Below are 25,921 nucleotides of genomic sequence, written 5' to 3'. Positions count from 1 at the left end.
ACGCAAGAGCACCCGTGAAGATGTCCTTACTTGAGCTATCAATTAAAATTCGTTAAATATTCTGAATCAAGAATGCGTTAGGAAATCAAACTATGGTTACTGTAGTTAAGCTAACGTCTACCTTTAACTTCGATAATAAGAAAATTTCTAAAACTAACTAATAAATATAAATAACTATAAATAAACCTAAAATAACTATAAATAATAATTAATAACTAAAAACTTCTTAACTAATATAGACTTGAAATAAGACCGGTTAGTTCTAGACTGCATCCAATGTCTTCCAAAGACATATATATATATATATATATATATATATATATATATATATATATATATATATATATATATATATATATATATATATATATATATATATATATATATATATATATATATATATATAACTAGGGCATATGTCCATTTTCGACGGATGTCTTGCGCTGCACTCGGTAGTCCGTAGTTGTCACTCCAGAACCTATCATTAGTAGAAGTAAACTTACCTGGTACGTAGCGTTATCGTGAGGACATATAATGTTAAGTTACCCTCTAGGATAAAACCTATTTTAACTTGGACAGTCAATCGAAATGCATCTAACACCTTGGTCAGTTGATATTATGGATAGTTTAAAAATATTTACTCACCTCTAACTCTATGGTTGCTGCCCGGTACGCCCTGTCGGCTGTGTTTTGCGCTTGACAAGTGTATGTTTGATTATGGTTTCCTTTCTTGGGCGATAATTTCAAAATCGACCTACAAAACAAACAGAAAATAATATACATGTCAGAATGCGTCGAACTTTGGTCGGCGTCGATAGATGGCGCTAGGAGCAGACTGCCACGCGCTATCTTTTCACAAGGGCTGTCACATATCAAGGAACCACTTGGTTGTCTCGGGAATATCTATTAAGAATCAACGATGATACTATACATACGTATACAACCGTTAAGTTTGATTTTGTAATTTGTATAGACATAACGCAGCTTGTTGCTGGTTACATACCAGTAATAAATATTTCCGAGACTAAAACGTGATTGTGGTCACTATGTATTTCGCCGAATCATATTTATTCACTGGTTCACATTATTTACCACTTTGCAACATTCATGTGTCCATTTACATTTACAGCGTGTAAAAAATTCATATGAAACAAATTTCGGGCGTTTTTGGAGAACAACAATACTGTGTTAAGATTGTATTTACATTAAGTTCATTTGATGGAAGGTTTTCTAAAGTAAAAATTATTCCAGGAAAACTCTCAAAAAAATTAACACGTGTCTTTATATTATACTTAACCTGCTTTATATAGCATGAATGATGTTCGTAGTAAATGTAGATAGAATTGTCGTGAATACGAAATATCTACATTACACGCAATGCCGTAAGCAAATGTTACAAAAATAACTTTATGATGTACCAAAAAAAAATAACTACATGTGATTGACATAAAAAATAACTTGTCAAAAATGTTATTAATACGTACGTATACATATGCATATAAAAAATATGCCTATTTCACATAATTTCACAAGGTTAGGACATAGCTTAAGAATTACAAAAGTTTACATTCATCTTGTGTTTTTAATTTGCTTTGTTCCTTATATAAAGTTCTCCGTGTGGCTTATATTCAAATAACAATCTTTAAGTGTGGTCTCATGTTGTAAAAGCACCAACATTATTTTCGCACCGGAAAATAAATCTAAGAATGTTTACCAAAATCTATTAAAACGACACTATGTTTTAAATATATTTTATTCGAATTGTTTAATATAATTCTTAGCTAAAACATCATAACCTTTGTCGGATTAGTTAAAAAATGAATAAAAAAACGAATACACAAAGAACATAAAAGGAGTGGAGTGGCAGTTCTAACGACAAAAAAATGACTTTTTGTTTCGTTATAGCCGAAAGTCTTTTTGGTTACGTAGCAAACACGTTGTTACAGCAGACGACTTAAAAAAAAAATTAGAGCACACACCTCGCCGTAAATCTCTGTCCATCCGATAACGGCTCTACGGAGTTCATAACTCCTTGCGTTATTACACCAGCGTTACTATCCACCCACGTGATCTGAAACAAAAAAAAGTTTATAGTTCATCCTAAAAGCAACACGGATATAAAGATAACGCTGCGTCTTAGCGCTGTTAATATAAACCAGAGGGTTTACCGATAAAAAGTCCAGTCGTTGACAAGATAATATTTTATATATTTTTCATGGGATTCCCTAGCGACAAATACACACTGTAAAAATACAAAAATGTTTCTAAGTTATTTTGATTTACGGTGGATGGTTAACAGGCTATCGCAACACATATTTACGCACTGGAAAAAGTTACGCTATAACTTGATGAAGACTTTACCGACTTTATTCATCTTTCTTTCTAGTACTTTAGTAGAAAGGTTTTTATACACAACAATTTTAAAATACATACTCAATTACTCTAATGAAACTGAGCATTTAACAGTACGCATTGAATATCACGCGTCGCAAATTTATATTGTCTCTTAACAGCTACATCAGACATTATTTATTAATGAACAAAATGATTTATTTATTACAAATTTAGAAATTGATTATATTACGTTCGTACAAAATCTATTGTGACAGCTAGTATTTAATAGAAAAAAGACATTATTCAAATTGAATTAAAAAATTAAACTTTTTCGAATCACTCCGTATAAAGTGATAACTCTGAAATATGTTACAATATTTTTTTTATTGGAATGCAACAGACTTATAACGCCTAGCAATGTAGTCTGTAGGGACATCTAATAAAAATAATAAATTGAAGTTTAATCTCAAACCAGTTTATTGTGGGTTCTTCTCAAATCATGGCGTTTGCACCCTCGTACTTTTAGAGTGGAATAATGCATAATTATAAGGCAACTTAATTTGATTCGTAGCAACTCTTTACATTCAATTTATTTGATATATAAAGAGCAAGGGAATTCCCCTCATGACATAAACAAGTAATCTTTATAAATGATCCTGCGATAAAATATCATCCGAGAAGTTCTTTACGGATGGTTGATCTTTTTTTGCTACAAGCCGTATGAAATGGAAGCATTGGTAACATCGATATACATCTATATACACACACACAGTAGAAGACTCGTACCACAGTAGAAGAAATATACACCGGCTAAGACCGGCGCAGACGGGGTAACATAGTTCGCGATAAACTTTCCAGAAAGATTTACGATCCTTAGTAGTGGGAAAGACGACGGGAATAGGAGGGGGGACTCATACCTTCTCATTATTTGTAACTATTTATTTCTCGTATCAAACAGTACCCAGTAGTTTCGTGATGTTTACAATCAGTTTTGCTTCAACGCGTACAAACTTAATTAAATCTAAAATGTTTAGAGTTGTGAATGTCCTATGCACTTGCATTAATATTTCAGCAGTGCCCTGAAAGCGAGGGTCTCGCTGGAACTCCGTAGTTACGTCGCGACATCATATTCAATTTAAATCCTAATTGTATCCGGACCCGAGGGAGAGATGACTATTAACTCTTTTCGACGTGATTGAATTGAATTTTTTACATTGTTAATAATCTTTTCATTGTTTTATGAAAAAGACATTTTATACAATGTTAGCCTGCGAAGTCAAAAACTTATTAAATAATATTTAATGTAGATATACAAGTCTCTCAGATACAAGATACGTGCAATATTGGTATAATGTGCATTGATTTTAATCATCATCAACCATAAATCATCAGCCGTCTACTGCTGAACATAGGCATTAACTAGAGATTTTCAATAAGATAGTTGGAGAACGACCTACGTCCAGGATCTTCCGTCGAGGTTGTGGGCGGACGTCATTCACTGCGCTTGCAGGTCATCTGTTCTGCGCGCTCTACGGTCTGCCCCACTTCAAGTGGCCAATCTGTTTGGATATATCAGACATTTTTTTTCATCTATGTATCTTCTCATTTATACTTCTATCTCGTATAAAAAACCCGAGCATAGCCCTCTCATTGTAAATGATTTTCATTCCTAAATTGTCTATTGAATATACAGTCTCATTTTTTTTATCGGATTACATAGCGATTTTTTTTAAATCCCGACGCTTTCCAGCACAAATAGTATGCTTAAGTTCTCTATTGGAAATATTTAGCTATCTTCTATAATAAAACTTAAAAAGGATTCATTTGATTGTTGTGTTTATGAAACTGGTGATTATTTACATTCTTCTCGAGATGTACACAAATGATTATATATATCAAAAGTTGATGCTGATTTATATAAATAAAATGAATGACGTAATAAACAATAACTTAAACAATTTTAATAACGGCATAACTTTCAAATTCACTCACAAATTAACATCGAAACTAAAGAGGACTAGTTGAACTATGAAACAACAAAAGGCGCGAGTGTAATAAACAATTGTAACAAGGAGAAAACAAATGGGGTAGGCAATTAATAAATCTTAGAGAAAGTTGAGACAAGGGAAGAAGTTCTGAGCAATTGTAATTAAGTAGTACTTGCTAATTTAGGCACCGAGAGTTCGCAAGTACTTAATTCCGAGTCACTCACTTTTTTAATGTTCACAGAGCAAAAGTTTTCTAAATTATTCTACAGGAAGAAGCGAAGATTTTTTAGTGAGGAAAATTTAAAGTGGTCGAATTTTTTAAAAATCTAATAGACAATAAACTCGCGTTTTGATAGACAACTTTGTTTGATTAACTGATTAACTTTAAGTTACTCTATTATAATATACCAAGTATAATCTTTATACCTGTTGAAAGATTTAGGTCTGTCACGAAAGAAAATCGAAATGTCGAGAACGGGATTTCAAAATAGCATCGGTTGAATCATTTAGTATGTAGTAAAAGTTATTGAGGAAGGAAATGCAAAAACGATGCAACCTGATTCGCAGATCATCATTCTTGAACACCGTACCTGGTTTCGCGTTTAATAACGGCATGGAATGTTGACAAGTTACATCTATATTTCTTACATAGCCTATCTTTATAAAGAATGATCTACTTTAGCCCAGCGAATTGACAAGTTGAAGTGGTAGTTAAAGGAAGTGAAGAGAAGTGGCCTACATAGCGAGAAGGATAAATGGCCGTTGGGGCCGGCAAGCGTAGCGAAAGACGCCCGCCTATAATGTGAACTACTACTTAAAAATCGTTGGTTCTATTAGAAATTAGCCTATGTCCAGTAGACGAAGTCCTATGCTTGAAATTAAAGTTATCAAAAAAAAACATCAATATACATCATACGACATCCTTGATCTTTGACGCAAAAGGACGCCATGTTGCGATAAATGTCAGATGAACTTCCAGTCTGCCAATCACTCCTTTTCGTACAAAGTTGTTATATCAAAGTAAACTTTAGCGGATAAACTGCGCTGTAACGTCACGTGAACGTAGCATAACTTTTAGTATGCGTACCATACTCAAAGAGTGACATTTATGACGAGCGAGCCATCTAATTGTCTTTACTAACTTTGTGGAGCCTTTATATTTATAAATATAACTTTAACTTCTGTCAACTGACGTGTTTTTATATTAGGGGGAATAGTCAAAACTGTCTGATCTGAACTTGGATAACTATCTACTTATGGCATTTTCGAACGTCTATTGCACTTGGATAATCATCGCAAATATTTTTAGTCGGAGAGGTATTACCTAGGCGAAACTCAAAAAGCATATAACGCCGGATATGCTCTTCTGGTAATTGGCTGGCCATTTCACCCTAATTTGCTAAAAAAAGTCTTATACATAATTATTCAGAAGCAAATAGGGATAAAATAAGATCAAAATCTCTTTGATACGCCTATCAAGTACGTAATTAGCTCCTAAATGACAATCATATCGACATGCGCAGACACGACATTACTTTCCGGTGCTCCTAATATATATACATAGAGAGCTGTGCTACTTTGTTAGGAATATTTCCTGTGCCGTGTGTGATTTTACGAAATTCTAATCACAAGGAGAGTTGTACTTGACTACTGTGATCAAAAAGATGAAATTATCATTTACAACTCCCGATCATTAAGAAGGTAAGTAATTTTTCCTAGGCTAGTAGAACTGTCTATAACATTTACCAACCGTCTGTTTGTCAAAAGGTTTTATTATCTCCGAGTTACGCGTGTTTTCGTTAAATGTTTCAATTTTGTCAAAGGCGAGGACTAGAAAAAGCGTTGGCAAAAGTGTGTTTTATCGGATGGGAATTACTTTGAAGAGGATTAAATTTATTTAGAAGAACAAACAAAGAATTAAAATTTTATAAACAAAGCCACCTTACTTTTGATCACGGTGTTATATTTTTTTGGTTCGTAAAAAATACGAAACATCGATTTCATGAAAATACACCAACAAAAAGTTGTACGGGTTACATAAAGCGAACGAAGGACATCTAACATACAAATTTGTCCATAAACAGTGGTTTATATCCGGAATCTGAAGCAAGTATGTTTATTCTTTACAAGTTCGTTATTTAAAAATAACTTATAGTTTATATTAAATAATAATAACTTAACATAGGTCCAGACCATGTAAAGGTTTTTACAATTAGTAAGTATCATTGCAAAACTAAGATAACTGTATATCATAAATACACAATCGCTACCGTTTTCGGCCATAGGCGCCCACTGCAAAACATAGACCTCCCCTAAGATATCTAGGAGGAGATATATCATAATCATCACGCTTGGCAAGCGGATTGGCGATTGCAGTGTGGTATTATGGTACTGCTGCTCATCCTCTGGAATCTTATTTATGAGTAGTAGCAATCATACTTAATCACTACGTGTGAACTATATTAGATTATACCAAGGCTATCGAACCCGGGACATACAATCAAAAGTGTCAGTCCTCTATCGTTGGGGTACCACTGTTCAGTTAAATATTCAGTTTTTGTAAATATTTCAAAATTTTCCGATCAATGGATAAGGTTACGACTACAATACAATACAAGTAACTATTGGGATAATATACCATTATCGCTGTTCGCAAATGAAACAAAAAACACTATGAAACGGTAACAAAGAATTTAAAATTCGAAAGCACTCATCTACCAAGCACAATTCGTAATGATTTTTGTCGCGTACTTTCTTTGTCAGAGATCCGTTCCTTTACAATACATAGTGTGTAGTTTTACAACAGTGTACAATATTACGATATACTCTCGTGTAAAATCTCTGAATTATCTAGTAATAAACTTACAGTGTGAAAGATTTTTTAAATGATAAATAGAGCTTGGGAATGAATTGCTCTAATGTGTTAAGATAATTGTAAAATGTTCACAAAAAAATATGTCCGAGTTTGCTGCAAGCTCTTCAAAGATCAGGGAATAACCTTCGTAGCTTTAAATTAAAGATAACCTTAAAGAGTAGTTCAATCTGATTCCGGGATCTAACAAACTGGATTCTTATGGCATTCTTCTTTTGACGTATGCAAATAGTAGGTATCTTACATGGATAATTGTCGTTTTAACTCGTAGATGACCACTGCAAGGCACAGGCCTCCTCAAAAAATATCTAATAGATTCAGGCGTTACTTTGCCGAAGTTCATCCTGAGTAATAAAATGACTATTATATAGCTACTCCCGCTATGTAGCAGTAGTCGTGCAATAAAATGCACCGCTCGCCAGCCCGCTGATAAATGCGCATGCGGCAAACAATGCGAATTACACAACTACCACCGTTAAATCACTCAACACGTGTTTCACTCTTCCACGGGGTGTCCTCAGGAGTAATGTTACACCGATTAGTGCTATGCACCGAGTGAATTTTCACTGCTTACTACTGCTACATAGCGGAAGTAGCTATATATTAGTCCTTTTCTTACTACTCAAAAGATATTTCTGGGAGGTTATAACAATCGTTACGCTTGGCGGGCGATTTGCGAGGTATTATGGTACGCAGAGGACGCTGCTACCCATTTATCCCCTGGAAAATTGTTTATGGGCAGTAGCAATCCTAGAAAATTAATGCACAAATGTGAATTATATAAGGATGTATCCCGGGATTCGAACCCAGGACTTTCGATCGCAAGTCTCAGTCCTCTACCTATGGGCAACCACTACTTACGTATGGATAATAATGTTAATAAATAAGTAAAGACTTTTTTCTGACCCAACAATATTTTCTTAAACCACCTGCTTTCAAAAATTCACTTATAACTTTTAAATGAGCCAATAAACTTGTATTGAAGAAAAATTAAGAATAATATTTCTTACCTCAGCTGCAGGTTTTCCGCCGACAGAAACGCATTCTAATTTGATTGGTCTGTCCTCGGCAGTAGAGAAGAAATTCCCTTGTAGTATTTTCGGCGGTTCTGGTGGAACGAGGACCGTGAGCTGGGCGTATCGGGACCTAATTGCAGGTTCGCCTGTACAAAGAGTTTTAATTTGTTTTAGCTCAATATATATCCCCGAAGAATGTCGGTATTTTTTTGCTGATACTGCTTTTATTTTTATTGGAAAAGTTCGAACGTTAAACATCATTCAAGGCTATGAAACGTAATATTACAAGGTAATATCAATCACAGTAAAGATAATAAAGTTTTTTAGTCTATTTGATTCCATATAGAGTTGAGTTGAAATACAAAAATTCCTTTGTACTAGAAAGTGAGACCGTTTGATTGTTGATATTTATTAAACTCTGAACAAAAATAATAAATTTAAATAAACATTTATTGAAAATAAAACACAAAGGCTACGTATGTGAAAAAAGAGCAATAAAATAAAAGTATAAACCTATAAATTACTTTTACGTACATATAGGTATATAAGTAGTTGATCCTATACCTTCTATGTACGGTGACATTAAAAGTTAACCTTTCATTATGACTTTTTATACTTTGGTTGTCTATTTACCAAACTGCAATTAATTAATTATTCTATTAAAATTTTTAATTTACGATTGACATAGTAAATATTTTTAGCAATCTCTAATAAAAAAAAGTTAAAAGAGATCGAAAATAAATATTACGAATACATTCTGTCGTTTTCTTAGCGCATAGGCGAGGAACATATAATATTAAAGAATGTATATAATATGCAGAATACAGGATAATCGTCGCACTTAGCAGCCGGAGTGGCGATCGCAGTGTGGTATTATGGGATATAGAGTAGGCTGCTGTCTATCCCATGAATACTTGTACGTTTGCAGTGGCAATTCCATGTAATTGAATGTGTGAATTACATAAGATTTTATCCAGGCAATCGAACCCACAACAATAAGATCGCAAGTCTCAGTCTTCTACCACTGCTTTTAGTATACATTTTAACCGATATATTATGTCTAACTTAAATTTAAAAAGTAAGTTTTTCTACTAATCACGCTGAATTCCTTTCCCATTCAAGGATAACAGTTATATTCTAATTTTAATTATAATTAACTTTTGTAAATAATTTCTTATTTTAAAATTATGGACATATTTTAAAATAATATTTTGATTAGATCTGAGAATGTACTGTATCTGAGTTAATGTACTTTTTATCGAAAATAGCATTCAGTTGGCACTAGCTGGCGATAAAATTGTATAAGTTCGTATTTAAATTGCGAACTCAGCGCGATAGGAGAATTCAATACCCCACCTTTCTCCGTGCCTCTCGTAAGAAACTATTTGAGCGGAAAATTCGATAAATGTATTTTTTTTACAAGATTTCGTGCATTAGTTAGTAAGGGATGCGTAAATCTTTGTCGGATAAAGATATACTTCCGTAAGAACAAGTAGTTTTTAGATATTTTTTTATACGTCATAATTAAAACATATTACAAATATTATCAATAGTGTCTGTGGGGATTGCTGAGTGCGACCCTGTGTCAAGTAAGGTTCTGCGGTTCGACCGGCGCACGCGCAGCTTGGCCGGCTCTGTGTGCGCTCGCATCCCCCTTCGGCCAAACGTCCCAGCGCTAAACGCACGTCGCTCGCTTCACGACTCTAATACTTTTAGATTGCTATTTCTCTGTATTTAATTGTTTGGCTCGATTTATAAAACTTGTATATCAATTTTTAAGTTATTTACTTCCATTCCAAGAAGGAAAAAACACATAAGGAAATTATCTCCATTGACCGATTGGAGGCGACCCGTAATCAGCGTCTTCAGTCGACCTTTACAAAGTCATGTATCATACATCACCTTGCGAGGTGATGTCAGACGCTATGCTTGCCGTCATATATTTCCCACTCCATAAACTTAAGGCTCCAGCGATTTAATACTCTATCTAATTAATATATATGTTTAATTTATCTAAGAAGCATTCAGCGTCTTCCAACGACCTAAACATGGTCGTCTATCCACCATGCGTTGATATACGAGACCACACATTTATTTTTACATCAATTATATTCCTTACAATAAATATCAAACAGTGCCAAATGTCGCCATGTTTTCCTATTTTGACGTCACTGCCCTGAGATAACGAAGCTTATTTATTACACACTAACACGCCTCTGGTTTCGTTTGTCGTAAAATGTTTGATAGTTAGTGGCGGGGCTTTTTATTTACTCTAGGATATCTATGGAAAAAGAATATTTTAGCTATAACTTTAAGCAATTAATTTTAATTTACATTGATTAATAAACAGAAGCTTTAAAATATAACTGGAGCCGTCTACAACATTTTATTAAAGCCATTTTAAGTTTTAGGCCGATTAATTAACAAAAAGGAAACTCGGAGGATTTTATAAGATTGTTCTTAAAAAAAAAATCTATAATTTATAAAGTTGACACTGAAAGTGGAACATGCCTAGCTTAATAAACCCGCGTGTTATAAAATTCAAAACGAATGTCATTCATTGTCAGTAACCAGCATTTACATGTAGTAGATTAGTTTTCCGAAACCGTGATTCTTATATCTAAGAAGTAATGAAAGAACTTGTTTGTGAACGTAGCGTAAAACAATTAATACGAGAAAAATTATAAACGTACTAACTACCAAATAAAAACTCTTATTCTGCATAGTAAGTAGCTGTTTTTTTATTTAACACATCGTATACATGTTTAATACATATATGCTATACACAATAATTGCAACAAGCGCATATTGCAGTATTAAAAATATTTCTACATATGAGTTTAAATATATCACTGCTTGGAAGTAATGTAATGAACAGATCTACCAGAAAATAGTTAGTAAATGTTCGTAGCTTCCAGTCCGATGACGTCAGAGCTTAAATGATATGATATCGAGATTGCTAAGATCCACGAAATCGACTCGAAAGAACAGCCCAGTGAATAAACAAATTTAAATGGCACTGGGAAGGCCACATAGCGCACAAAACAAATGGCCATTAGGATCTTATGGTTTTGGAATAAAGACTATAAACCGACAAGAGAAGCATAAAACGTCCACCCTCAAGGTGGATGATCCCGATGAATTTGATCTAGTAAAGGTCGTCGTAGGACGCTGAATGCACGTCGCTTCCAACAGGATTTAATTTGAAATCTATGGCGGAGGCCTAAGTACTGCAATTTGTCTATTTGGAAATTGCGACATCGGTTCGTTGTGACAGAGGGCTGCAAGTGAGTAACGTTAATCTTTTTACAATATTCCCCAAAGTTTTCAATAATTATTTATTTGACAAATTATGAGTGTTAAACATGGGTTACTATAACACAATTATAAATAGCATCACAATTTTAAAAAAGGAACATTATAAGTTTTTAATTAGTCACATGGCTTTAGAAAGCAATAGTGCCAAAATTGTAGACAATGTTATTTTCATTCGTTACATACTGTTGCTAAATTTACACATAAATCGATGCTGCGCGTTCAGATTTTTCCGCGTACAAATCTGTGAAACAACAGACTAGAAATATTGCAACGAAATACTTTGCAGCAATCGGTACGTTAGAGGAAGAGAAAAGTTTTTGTCGCAATATTTTTGTCAAGTTCTTGTAACTTTCAGATTGAAAACTCGGCTCTAGGATTTACAGTTGCAGTACTGTGTCTATTCTGTTTAAAAATTCAACGCTTATTCCAATATTTACTTCGCAGCGATTTTATTTAACTTTGAGGCTTCTCGCTTTTTTGAAGACAGGATTAATGCTAAGACTTTGTAGAGTATTTAACAAGAACTTATTTTTTCAAGAACTGATGTACGTATTTAACAGGCCGTCGAATTTATTGAAAATCTAATTCCTGGATCGCATAATATATTTTAGGACATTAGTGATACCAATACTTTAAATAACTGGCCGGTTAGGGAATAATATTAAAAAAGATATATAATATTCGAAAATAGAACTCTCAACTATTTTTGGCGTACGTTAGATCACGTTTCAAACGAATCACGTTTTTTTTTAATAGGCGGCGAATTAAAAATACACCGATTTAACACGTGACTTTTATATTATGCCTTTTTATAATTTTAGATTTTTGTGATATATTTTAGGGATGATGATCTATTTTGGCTCAGTTAAAGGAATTATTTTGAAAGACAACGAATCATATGATTTTTTGGCATAATAAAAAATTGGTCACCATTCGTATAAAACTAATTGCTGATAACGGATTGCTGCCCTAAAACTAATAATTCGTGATAAATTAATAATTATCATCGTCAACATCATTGCAGCCGTAGAACGTTTAAAACTTGACGCAGAGCAGCGTCGGAGATTTCCAAAAGGACTGGTGAAAAGCGGCTTGTGTCCAGGGTCTGCCGACGATTTGAACAGATTCTTTTGTCTAGATTGGAGATGGACAGCCTATGCTAAGCTCGCTACTCCGTAGTTTTCATTTTAGTACCTCAAGATGCCAACGCACTTCTGTTCACATCACTGTAACTTCAACGTGCCAATCAGATTCATGGTATATGATTGTAGATATTTTGATTTATGTTTTTCATGTACATATTTTACTTTTAATAAATTTATATAACCAAACGATTGTTATAAACGAATTTCTTTATTTAGTTTTGGCGAAAAACATACAGAAAAAAGATTTAATCTATTAGAAAATAGAGATGAATATTTGAAATTTATAAAATGTAGAGCTATTCAAAAGTTTCCGTGTAAATTATAGCTAAATAGTTGTCAATATTGTAAATATATTGTAAACATTGACGACTGATTTTTGTTTTATAACTGTCACATTATTTACATATAATAAATACGTCATTAAATATTGAGAAAACATTACTAAAGAGAAAGAAAAAAATCTAAACCAGAGAAAATTATACATTTCAATTTTTTTCTTTTACTCTATCTACATAAATATAAAAATAAATAAAATTACATAATCGTAATGATTCCGTAAGTTAAGCAACATCATTCGAACCTTCGCATTATTAAGTTACACGGGAATAAATAATGCACTTTCAGTTATTAATACGATGCACATTCCTTCGTGAATTCTCGGATTTTCCATTGTACGGGAAATATTAGCTTGATAAGCGAGAGCTTACATAAGCGGAAGCATCCAATTAGTTTCGAAGCCTGCCACGGCACACGACTCCTATCATTGAATTTCGACTGATTGAGTTCTCGGCTTGGATAAGTTTTCCTTGTAAATCAAGTTATATAAACTGTTACATTTTTAATCACTTACGACGTATTGACAACACATACATTCGTTACAAGATATTGAATATTTCTATTTTCAGCCGACATGATATGTATAGGTGATATATCATAATTGCCACGCTTGCTTGTTAAGGGTTGGCAATCGGAGTGTGGTATTACGGTCCTCAGAAGAAACTGCTACTAATCATTTGGAAACTTGCTTGTAAGCAGTGGCAACCATATATATCTATTGCAGTAAGTGAAAATTATATAAAGAAAGTATCCCGGCAAACAAACCTACGATTGTAAGTTGCGGTCTACTACCGCTAAGCTACTACTGCCCCATAATTTGAACATACATTGATCGTATAATAGAGTAATTATCTTGACCTCAACACCAGTATTAAATTTAAAACCATCATCTTTATTGTTTCAGCCTTACGATGTCCTCTACTTGACATAGAACTCAGCTTGGATTTCCGATTGGAAACGTTCCGTTGGAACTGTGTGCTATTACAGCGCTTCGAATGTATAAATTATTAACCAAAACTTACTATTTTATTTATTGTATGTGTAACTTGAGAAATAAAAAACATAGAGCAAGAGAATATAAAACAATTAAATAAATATAAAAAATTGATAACTTTGAGTTATTCCATCTATAACTTAAGAGCAAATTAAAGTATAAATACTAATAAATTGTTGCAAGTTGAACAGAATATATGAATTTATAAAACCAAATCTTACAGACAAAACGACAAAACAAGACTTAACCACGAGTATTACAAGGCTCACTCATACTATTTTCTATATACGTAAAATTTAATTAAGAATGAATAGAACTGAAGTTTTAAGTGTTTGGGCAAAAGTTTAACTTAATTTAATTTTCTTTATTGCGTCTGTACAATACCTTAGTCGTTGGAAGACGCTGGATACAGGCCGCTGCAAAACAAATCTTTTAAAAATCTATAGAACAGACCTATATCCAACAGCAGACGTCTAATTACTGACATAGTTTATGTGATGATGATTGTATAAGTAATATCATATGTAAAAATATAGAGTTATCTAATATATAAAATTCTAGTATCACGGTGTGCGTTATTGAACTCCCCCGTAACGATCCGACCTCCGACCGATTTTCGTGAATCTTAGCGCACATATCGGCCAGGGCGAAGAATCGGACAACATTTATTTTTTATCCCCTTAAATGTCAAGGATGGTCCACTTCTAAATTTTTTTTATTTTTTAGATTTTTTTTTTGTTTTTATGATACAGCATACAAAAATACATACAACCCTAATTTTTCATCCCTCTACGATAAACCCTTATTTTTTATTTGTTTTTTAATGTTTCCTAGAAATAACATACATGGCAAAACAACGTTTGCGGGATCAGCTAGTAATAACATATAAAAGTACAATGGACGGTGTTATTATTCGTAATTACTTAAATACTAACATAGTATGCAACAGTAGTAGCCCAGCGGTTGAGTATAAAGACTTGCAATAGTTGATCGAGAGTTCAATTACCGGGATACAATCTTATACAGTTCATACTTTGCATTCATTACACACAATGGAAGACAAAGAATGCCTCCATGTATTTTTGAAATATTGTTACAAAATTATGATAAAGGTTATAAATTAAAACAAAACTTAAAACGTAAGGTATGGCAAAGCAAAATGCAATGTTTTGTGAAAATAAAAATAGAAACGGTTGTTTTCAAGATTGTGAAAATAAGAGAGGCAATGTGTAAAAAAATTGTGAAGAAATAAAAAGAGAATGGAAGATAACGTGAAAGACGAAAGAAGATAGAAAAATGGTAACTGTGAAAGATGAGAGAAGAAAGTGTCGGTAAAATAGAGTTTATCGACTATGCTTAAAAACGGGTAGTCAAAGTACAACAAATAATGAAATGTTACAAATTCCGTGAACTGCTCCTAGAACCAACGCATCGATACTGACGGAACATGGAATGTCCACTTGTTCGATTTTTGACTTTACCTGTCACAAAGCTAGGTAGGCGATTATTTGGAAAAACTTTTGATTGCAGGTAAAGTGACTAGCTTGTGCTGAGCAGGTCTGAACTACGTTCGATATCATACTCCCCCAAGCAATACACACCGCCGAAGGTCTGTAGAAACGTCGTAGCATAGTACGCAACAAAATTTCCAGAAAGGGTCACGATCCTAAGTAGTGAGGGATACGACACAAGGAGGAATAAAAGATTCGATTTAATTGTAATTTTTATACAATATCGTAATTAGTAAGTTAATATTTAGATATTCGGCAAGTTCAGCAGAAAATTTCGCCATTCAAATGTTAAAGAAAAGGTCTGAGAAATTAATTTACATAAGCCTTTGTGAATAAATTCCAAATCTTTTGATAAATTCACTTTCTATTTCATCGTACCGTTAGAACACTTATCTTAAATGAGAAAAGGTTCTTACAGACTATTCAGCTTTTGTTATAAACTGCTGCTTTGATATTATTAATTAAAAAAAGTTTTTCTTTTTCTCATCCGTTTCTGTATAATATTTCTATAAATTCTTGTATATGTGTAATATATATAAATACTATATTTTATTCATCATTTATCAATAAATCTTCGTTTTCGTATCACTGAAATAGACCGGAAGATTGGTTAGTTATAAAAGGTTTACAGATAGAATCTACAACCCTTATTATTATTATTAATACTTATTAATTGGTTACAGAAAGCGCCAAGCCGGCGAACAAAAATCATTCACTATATACGAGGGCCAAACTGAAAGTTTTTAGAACTGGCAACTTAAAAGCATTATATTAAAAAAATAAGTTTAAATTTTGAAAATAGAACTCTTTACCAATAATATTGAGTATACATTTCATTCATTTGTCATTTGTTTTACGATTTGGCGGCAAATTGAAAATTGTCTGTGCACGTCAGAATGAATTTAAGCCGAGAAAATTTTCGTGCAATGATTTTTTATGACTTTCGATGTCATATAAGTCAACAAGAAAGTTATGATAGACTTCGATTGGCTTTTCACGATGAAGCCCCATCTCGTGCCACAGTTTACAACTGGTTTAATGAATTTAAACGTGGTCGAACTAATCTCACCGATGATTTGCGTGAGGGACGGCCTTCTACAGCGACGACTGAAGACAATATCAGTGTTGTGCGGCGTATGATAGAGACTGACAAAAGAGTGACCTATCAGCAGATTCGGACAAGTTTAGGCATAGGTATGAGTCAAGTGCACAAAATCCTCCATGAACATTTAGCGGTCAGGAAGCTTTGTGCCCGCTGGATACCGCATAATTTGACCGAGGCTCAAAAACTCCGCCGTGTTGATTGGTGCCGAGAAATGATCCAAAAATTTAACGGAGGTGACTCAAATGCTGTGTTCGACATACTAACGGTTGACGAAAGCTGGATTTACTGTTATGATCCGGAAACCAAAAGACAGTCTGCTCAGTGGGTGTTTCCTTCCGAAGAGTTGCCAACCAAAGTGAAGAGAGGTCGAAGTGTTGGAAAAAAGATGGTGGCCTCGTTCTTCGGAAAGACAGGTCATTACGCGACAGTTGTCTTAGAGGATCAGAAAACGGTTAATGCAGAGTGGTACACTAACAACTGTTTGCCACTTGTCTTGGAAAAAGTTCGAGAGAAACGACCTCGCAGCAGGATCCTCCTTCATCACGACAATGCCTCGTCGCACACCGCCAGGCAAACGATCGACTATTTGGCGACCTCAGACGTGGAATTACTGGGTCACCCGCCGTATAGCCCCGACCTCGCACCCTGCGATTTTTATTTATTCCCGAAAATAAAAGAAAAACTTTGAAGAAAACATTTTATGGACGCCAAAGACGCAGTGGCTGCGTTTCAAAACGCCGTCGAAGATACCCCTAAGGCCGAGTGGGCAAGGTGCTTTTCTCAATGGTTCCATCGAATGCAGCGATGTATTGATGTAAATGGACGCTATTTTGAAAAGTTATAATAAAACTAATAACTTGCTAGAATGCTTAGTTTTTGATTTTCTAAGAACTTTCAGTTTGACCCTCGTACTTCGAACGGAGTATCAATCATTTGTATTTTCATGGAAATTATGCGTTCGAAGAAAAACCAAGAGCAACTTTTCACGCTTTATAAATAAATATGACTTCAATTATTTTACCATTAATTTATTTTAATCAAACAAATAAAACAGTATAAATACTATTTCGTTTTTTCTTTCTGAAATGTTTATTCATTAACCAAACGAGACGTTTAATTAAATGTAAAATCCGATGACAAAAAATATTTGAAAATGGAATACGGAAACAAAGAGACAGAAGAGAGATTCCAATAAGATCGGCTAATCGCAGATGCAAATAAAGAAACGAAAATACTTCAGAAAAAGTGAAAGAAAAAAGGGGTGAAAGAAATATTAAAAGCAAATTACAACGCCGAGAACGAAACTTCCATTACTAATATGGGCGATGGCAGGAGAAATCTCCATTCGAAAGGGAATACGAAATAAATAAATGACAACACAAAAGGTACGCGCAGCGGGATTTCCAATTTATTAAAATAAATACAATTTCCCGAGTCGTTGCGACATAAATAAACCTAATTCCTTTTTATACTACAAAGTAAGTGATAACGCAGTCAAAAACAGTTTTGTTTTACAAAACCTTGTGTAGCTAAAATTGTTCTTGTTATCCAAGTAATTTAATCAGTGCTACCGAAACCGCTGTACTTCCCGAATATACTCCCGTCTTTCTCCCTTTGACCATTTAGTGTGGACTTTATCAATGGTGTCCACCTTATGGGTAAACGTTCAACGTTGTCTTAACCGATCCTTGGTCCGTGGTCTTAACTTTGAAACGAAGACCCCAGCGGATACTAGTTATTGTGCTATCTAACCTGCCCACCGTCACTTCGGATCTACTTATTTAGGATTCGATCTCCTAGAAAAGTGCTGAGCCATGTCCCATTAAGCAACTCTTAGCTTACCAATGAAGGTTATAGTGGGAGAAAATATTTCTGTACTCTAAGTCATTACAGTTAACAACCTCGGTTTCAGTTCCTCAAAAAATTTATAAAAATATCAACATAGCGCAGTCTATTTTTCTCGATTAAAATAATGTTTTATTTAAATCAGTACAAACGCTTCTTATTTTGAACTAACAGGCTATCAATTGTTCGTAGTAATTAATAGGTAAATTCGTAATTGGTATTATGGATTCCGGACGATATCGCTTACAATGAGGCTGAAAACAATCCATCAAATGATTTCCTCTTTCTCTTCAATTTACTGCCGTATTATATTACATTCCAATTTACTTCAGTACTACAAATCTTTTCAGTTAATTAATTAGTATAGTTTAAAAAATAATGATTGTTTAAATAATTCAATATTTGTAACGGTATTACTTTCAGACTCATTTTTAATTATGTATCTTTATCAACGTAGCTATCGTTTCAAGTAGGATGTCAAAGCTGATAATAGATCTCCCTTATAGAATTCTAACAGGACTAATTGTTTACCTCCAGGTCATAACCCCATCTGTCTACCTTGTGGGTCAACAGGCTTCGCTTTACTGCTTCGTACTTGTAATGTATCGTCATAATCAACTGTTCACTACTGGACATGGGCCTCTGTTATAGATTTGTAATAGGACCGGTACGAAGGGAAGTGCATCTAGCGACTTCTTATGACTTTAACAATGACATCTGTTCATCTTGTGGATGGAGATCCAGAGGTTGCTGGTCTATTGATATATGTATATATAAGCGTTAAAATGGTTACCTGTTTTTTCATAAATACTACAATTTTTCAATTCTTTTTTTTTCTCGAATAGGATTCCTAAACGTTATTCTTCTTCCTAGAACCAATGCAATACTGATGCCGAAATGTTAACTTGCTGAATCTTGGTTTTATACGATGTTTTGTAACTAGTTTCATATTTTAATTTATATAAATGTTCGAACAAGTTGACTATAAAATTAGGTCAATGTAAATAAACACAATGTTATAAAAATATTTGCATAAAGAAGTAATTTTTTGACAGCATCCTGTATGTATGATGATTGGTTAAAAGCTTTAAAAAGTATAGCACGTTTGCTGTCAATTAGTGTATCGTACACTTTATGTAAAAATAAATGGTTTCAGCAAAATGCAAAAACGTTATGATAAAATGGTAATAATATATTTATAGTTTACTACCTGTCCCTAAAGACTTCGTACTGTCAGAAGTTATTATTCTGTTTCATTCCAATTTAAAAAACAAATTAATGTAACATATTTATACATTCATCATTTTTAAAGATTTTTGCTTGACTTTCAATCATTCTTTAAAAATGTTCACTCTAAAATACGATAAATTGTTTTTTTTTTTTTTTTAATGAGAATACGACTGGCTAATACACCTATCCCCTGATTTACACGGTAGATGAGAGAAACGTGTAAATCGAAAATTAAAAATTTTCAAGTCAAAACCGTGTAAATCGAAAAACTTGCAGAAAATGCATGATTTTGCTATTTAAAAATTGCGGATTTTTTTCAATAATTTTAGGTGTACACAGAAATAAAAATAAAATGAATTGACAAGTTAAAATATTTAATATATTACGAAAAATCTGTTTTTTTTTATACATATATATTTAATAACAATATACATCAATTAAACAAAAAAAACAAAAAAGAAATTACTCTCATTCTTTTTTTCGGAATCGAAGGTACGAATTCGCTTTCATCACTCGAAGTTATTTGAGCCGATTCGATGTTTGAAGTAGAAATATTTACATTATGAGAGATGGTAATAAAATCGATTATTAAAACAGAAAAAAAAAACTTATTTGGAAAACCGTTTAAAAGCGAAAACATGTAAAACGAGTACCGTGTAAATCGGGGGATAGGTGTACTTTCAATACATCGCTTAAGTAATAAGCTACCCATTAAGCTATAAAATGTTGTGTTCAAGTAAAAAGAAAGTGTGTATGTACACAACTTAATAATATATTATGTATATTTTTATCAATCGTTATTTTTATTCATCAAAATAAATTAAGTTCGTTGAGTCGAAGCTACAGGAAAACAAGGTTGTATAATAACTTACCTCGGGGTCCCGAGCTGACTTGGCATTGATATTTTGCGTCGTCCTCTAACGTCACGTCTCTTATATCCAGCGAGTAGTCCCCTGCAATCAAAGAGGCTTATTGTAAAAACATTTACATTTTTTTCCTGTATCGAAAAATGTGAAAGTCGCTTATGTTTTCGCTTAGTTATAACCAATAAGATGACTGTTTCAAGTACCGTATCAATTGTGAAAAAATTACATAAGACACAGGATGACTGAAAATTTAAACTAGTTTTCTACACTGTGGTTATTTGCTATCTTTTAATTATCTATATCGTCATCATTTTAAACACATGACATCTACTGCTGGATATGTGCTTCCTCCATACATTTTAAATGGGAGCGGTTGGAAGCGGCCTGCTTCATACATTTTCCGACGACCTGAACAAGGTTGTCTATCAATCTTGTGGTTGGATATATATAACCCTAAAAGAAACGGAAAATAGTGGGAAGTAAAACCCCCTCTCTTCTTCTCCCCCAAAAACCAAAAAACTTTTGTGCTACTAAGGCCATTAACTGAACTAACTACAACTTTCTTTCAAAATGTTTGTGTTTCCTCCTAGGACTTCTACAAAGATAATCTTGTATGAGTTCTTGTTCTAGTAATAAACACATTTTTATGTATTTATATTTGATACCAGAATCTCTAAGCGTATATATTAAAGTTCGTGAATAATTTTCACTTTAATATTTACTATTTATATTATATAGTCTCTCATATTTTTAAAATTTAGAAATGGTTGCGACGAGCTTAGAAGTTAGGTTTCTTTCTCAACACTATCGAATAACACTGCGTAGTTTGTTCAACGATATTTATTGCTATATGTTATAATATATAATTAAAGCTATTTCATAAGCGTGTAGTTTTACTTCTGACAGCTGTCAAATTGTTGTCATTTAAATGAACGCGTTCTGAACGCTAGTGTAGCTTATCAGCATTCCATGGATTCACGGTGAAGGGTAAAGGGTCTATCATGTCGTAGAAAGAGGGGCAGCCTTGTTACTAAAATACCAATCAATAGCTAAATAAATTTTAAATGAACTTACTAATGCTGTTTTGGAAATCCGTAACAAAAATCGACTGATATTCGCTGTTAGCGAGCTTAAATATTTCGACGTGTTTTAGACATATCAGAGTTTTATCTTCATTATCATCATATCAGCTAATGTACGCCCACTGCAAGTCATTAGCCGACCACTACGTACTTTACCTTCACCGCATATATAAACAGTGCATGTTTAGTTATGGTTATTTCGCTAAGGTATATTTATTTCTAGGGAACCGTAAAATCTATAATTTATATACGTATTAAATGTTCTTCAAAATATGAATAACTTGAATCTAAAAGACGTTATCGAAATAAAAATAATTTGAAGTTCGTACCTTCTTCATCGCTCCCGATCATTTTGTAACGATCGTAGCCACTTAGGTCTCTATGAAGACCTAAACCGAAGTCGTCCTTCGTCCACTGGAGTTGACCCGCTTTGTTCTCCACGCGACACGGTAACGTCACTCTCGAACCAACAACAGCTGTCTATAATTTAAAATAAAAAAACAACACAAAAGTTTTAGAAGGAAAATACATTAATTAGAAATAATTATCAGTTAGAGTATATACTTAAAAATGATGACACTAAAATTACATAACTTATACTAAAATTTATATACTCACACAAACACACATACATACACATTTTAGCGTATAATTAAATATAAATTGTACTGTCGTAACGAAAATCTTATTTTATCTTGTATTATGTATATATATATATATATATATATATATATATATATATATATATATATATATATATATATATATTAATTAGCTACTTGTACTTCTGTATTTATATGTATCATTTTATTATATTTCACTTAAGTCAACGATATAGAAGTAAATATATGATAGGTTGGAATTTTTTTTTAATATAACATAAACATAAGGATAAAATTAATTTATTCAACATCGAAATTTTTAACAGAACTCTTATTAATAGTCAACTAACTATTTATTTATTATTTTATCTGACTTGACTCTAGGTAGAGCTCCATTTTAACAATATCGACCAGACTACATTTTTTTTAATTACCTTACACATAAACTTAGATGTTAAATTTAATGATAAATTGATGCTCGTTGTTACTAAAAATAAATATAGTCTTACTATTAATAACTAGCTGTAAAAGAAAAATAGACTAGATAGTTTACCATATCCCCAATTTACGTTATTTTTTCATCATATCAGCCGATAGACGCCTGTTGTGAAGACCTGAAGACTCTCGTTGCCCGCATCCAGAGAATTCTAGCGACCATACTATGTCGTCAGTCCTCCCAGTGAGAGGCTTTTACCAACGCCGCGTCTACCAGCACGTGGTCACCAACGAGCGATGGCCTCTGCTCACTGCGACTTCGGACGATAATTCTTCGAGTTATTTCGGTGACCTTGATCGAAACCCCGAGAATAGCTATATCCATTGCTCTCTGGCTGATTGAGCCTTCTTCTTAAAGCCACCGTTAGCTACCACGTCACTTATAAGTAAGTCATCACCGCCAACACACTGTTCAAATACCCATCTCCGTCTTCTCAGGCTTTTTTATTACTTATTTTGGACCAAATAATTCTGCTTTGCGAATGCTCAGTAAGTTCTTTTCTCGAAGTAACCAATTTACGGTCTTACTAGGAATATTTTAAGATGGTTTAAACTGAAAAGATAATCTTTGCCTGATGCCAGGCGATGACATAAGATTAACACCTGTTCCATTGCTCTACTATAAAAAATCATTCTTATCTGACTTAACTAATTTGTTGACAATTTTAATTAACATTCCACATTTTTTCGGGTCGGTCGTACGAGTACCATTTTTTTTAACCTTCATAATAGTATTTCGTTTTGATTATCTGTATTCTTACTTTGACTTTTAAAATATCATGTAGATAACTATAGAAAAAGTTTTTTCACTATTTCTGATATAAATAAATATATAGTTATGTTATGTTTAACTATCACTTAAATTAAACGAAACGCCTATACTTATATATATATATATATTTTTTTTTAAATATATATATATATATATATATATATATATATATATATATATATATTTCTTAAAATATTACATTCCAAACCAGTCTCTTTAAAATAAAGTCTAATATAATAAAAACGTTATAAATATAGCATGTAAAAGTTATATTAATTCGATATTGTCTCATTATACAAATAATGAGAAATTCGGAAACAAAAACGGTAAAAAAAATGCAACGACTTTATCTAATAACATTCATGGTAGCAGAGGTAGTAGAGCGGTGGTAGCCAAGCGGAAGAAAACAGATTTGCGGTCGTCGCGGGTTCGATTCTCAGGCAACATTTTTTAATATAATTTACACTCGGTGTAGTAATCATATGAAATTACCACTGTTCACAATCTCCGCATTATCTTTGGAACAGACCTATGCCTCGCAGTAGGCGACTATGGAATGAAACTAATAAAAACAGAAAGGCGATTTTCAGTTGGAAAGTCACTGTTGCTGATATTTACAGACTTCATGTCAGATAACAATAGCATCAGCTTGGACAACTTCATATTACACCAGTCTAGATAAATGTCAACAAGATTTTATATTACTTGAGCATGATTTTCAAAAATTTGTGTGTTTGAGTAATGGAAAATTATAAATAAAAATAAATTTACATCATTAGCAAATAAGTTTTGTGCCAAATTAGATAATAACATAGAGAAATCTTAAGTATGTCAACACAAGCTCCTTACTAAATACATACTCCTTCACGGATGTCCTGTGTACAAATTTAATACAAAATATTTTCTAGAGTTACATACAAGTAAACTTAAGATTAGTTTTGACAGTTGATTATATAAAAATTACCTGATCCTGGGGTTCCATCGCAAACTTTTGTTCAACGTATGCATTGCACAAACCAATCACTGACAATAGCACAACAAAGCACATACTAACAGTCCGTAGAAGTAGAAACAGTGGCTGTGTGCGCCTACTTGTGACACGCAACCTAATCTTATAGTTCCACATCTCTGTCCCTTCACTCGACTACACAGTGTTTCCGTTGTTGGGCACAAGCATATGGATTTCCGATCTATTTTCGTAATTTCACATTTTGGACGGAAGCTCAGCTTCCCCTATACGACGAACGCGAGATGAGTTCTATTCTTGTTACGGCCACGTTGAATTTAAGCGCCATGTTTATTTTCGTACACTTTAGTGGAATGATAAATCGATGGTGATGCTTGATTTATTTCACATGGAGCGTTCGCGACGATGAGATGGGGTCAGCTGGAACAAAAAAAAATGTTTTTTTTTAACATTATTTTTTAATAGATAAGTCTTTCCAAATTTAGTAATCACCCTAACCGAAATAAGTTATATCTTAAACTTTGATACTATTTTTATGTCTATTTACGCTATTTAAATATAGGACATAAATTTTTATACAATGTAAATAAAAACTGTACATACAAAGTGTTGAGCACAAGTGTGTGTCGATGTTACATATATTAATTTTCCCATCTCCTTTCTTTCATCGGACAAGAAGATGCGATTGAAATCCCTACAAACCGCACTAAGCGTTTTGACATTATTTTATAGTGTAAATAACTAAGGTAAGGAACACCCAACCGGCGTCATTGTTTCCAGCTAACTATAACTTGGAAGTATTTAAGTTAAGAGTCAAAAGGCTTCGTCTAGCCAAGTATGTATCATCGTAAACCTCGTCATCACTTAACATCAGGCGAGAGAGAAGTCGAAAACTTTGCTTAGGCGCTAAAAAAAAAAACAATTTCTCCTGTATTAATAACACTAATTACATAAGAGAAATTATATGTACATTGGTGTATATAACAATTATAAAAAAATGTATGGTATCTTTAAAAATGGGGATCGGGTGTTTCAGAAAAGTGTAAGTTTAGCCAAGTTGAACATAATTTGGAATTAAGAGGAAAAATCTGTATCTGAATTATAAAACAGATATAATTTCATCCAGGTCATCAATTTTAGGCAACAAATAACTTGCAGCTAGCAACTCATACTTTATTCCTAAATTATAATTTAAGTATATTCATAATTAAAGTAAATTTAATGCTTTTCGTAAAATTAAAATTGATTATTAATCTAAATGGATTAAGAATTAACTTAAATATAAGAATGTTAATTTTAGTTACGATTATATTGCAGTTTGTTCCACATACAAAAGTATATAAAAATTTAGTATTGATACAAAATGAAATTACTTTTTTTATAAATAAAAACCTTTAGCAAATTTGACGAAGTCTCGTGTAATGTAGGTATTAAAAGATAAAT

The 25,921-nt window shown here is 33.0% G+C and overlaps 1 protein-coding gene across 1 annotated transcript in view; it reads right to left on the bottom strand.

The window, feature by feature from the left end:
• Positions 1–24,888, bottom strand: part of LOC137924908 (irregular chiasm C-roughest protein-like) — a 62,715-nt gene extending 37,827 nt beyond the window's left edge. The window contains exons 1-6 of the mRNA XM_068768302.1: positions 24,476–24,888; positions 21,972–22,122; positions 20,567–20,647; positions 8,205–8,356; positions 1,980–2,071; positions 646–754 (exon numbers count right to left, since the gene is read on the bottom strand). Coding sequence (XP_068624403.1) covers positions 646–754; positions 1,980–2,071; positions 8,205–8,356; positions 20,567–20,647; positions 21,972–22,122; positions 24,476–24,637 — 747 coding nt within the window. The 5' untranslated portion in view covers positions 24,638–24,888. The remainder of the gene's footprint in view (positions 1–645; positions 755–1,979; positions 2,072–8,204; positions 8,357–20,566; positions 20,648–21,971; positions 22,123–24,475) is intronic.
• Between the last annotated feature and the right edge of the window lie 1,033 nt (positions 24,889–25,921).

The sequence above is a fragment of the Battus philenor genome, unplaced genomic scaffold, assembly GCF_028537555.1.
Source record: "Battus philenor isolate CCGP_79_NKW_IND1 unplaced genomic scaffold, ilBatPhil1.0.hap1 SCAF_25, whole genome shotgun sequence".
NCBI classification, from domain to species: Eukaryota; Metazoa; Arthropoda; class Insecta; order Lepidoptera; family Papilionidae; genus Battus; species Battus philenor.
The sequence above is the reverse complement of the archived record's forward strand: the minus strand, read 5'-3'. Positions and strand labels throughout refer to the sequence as shown.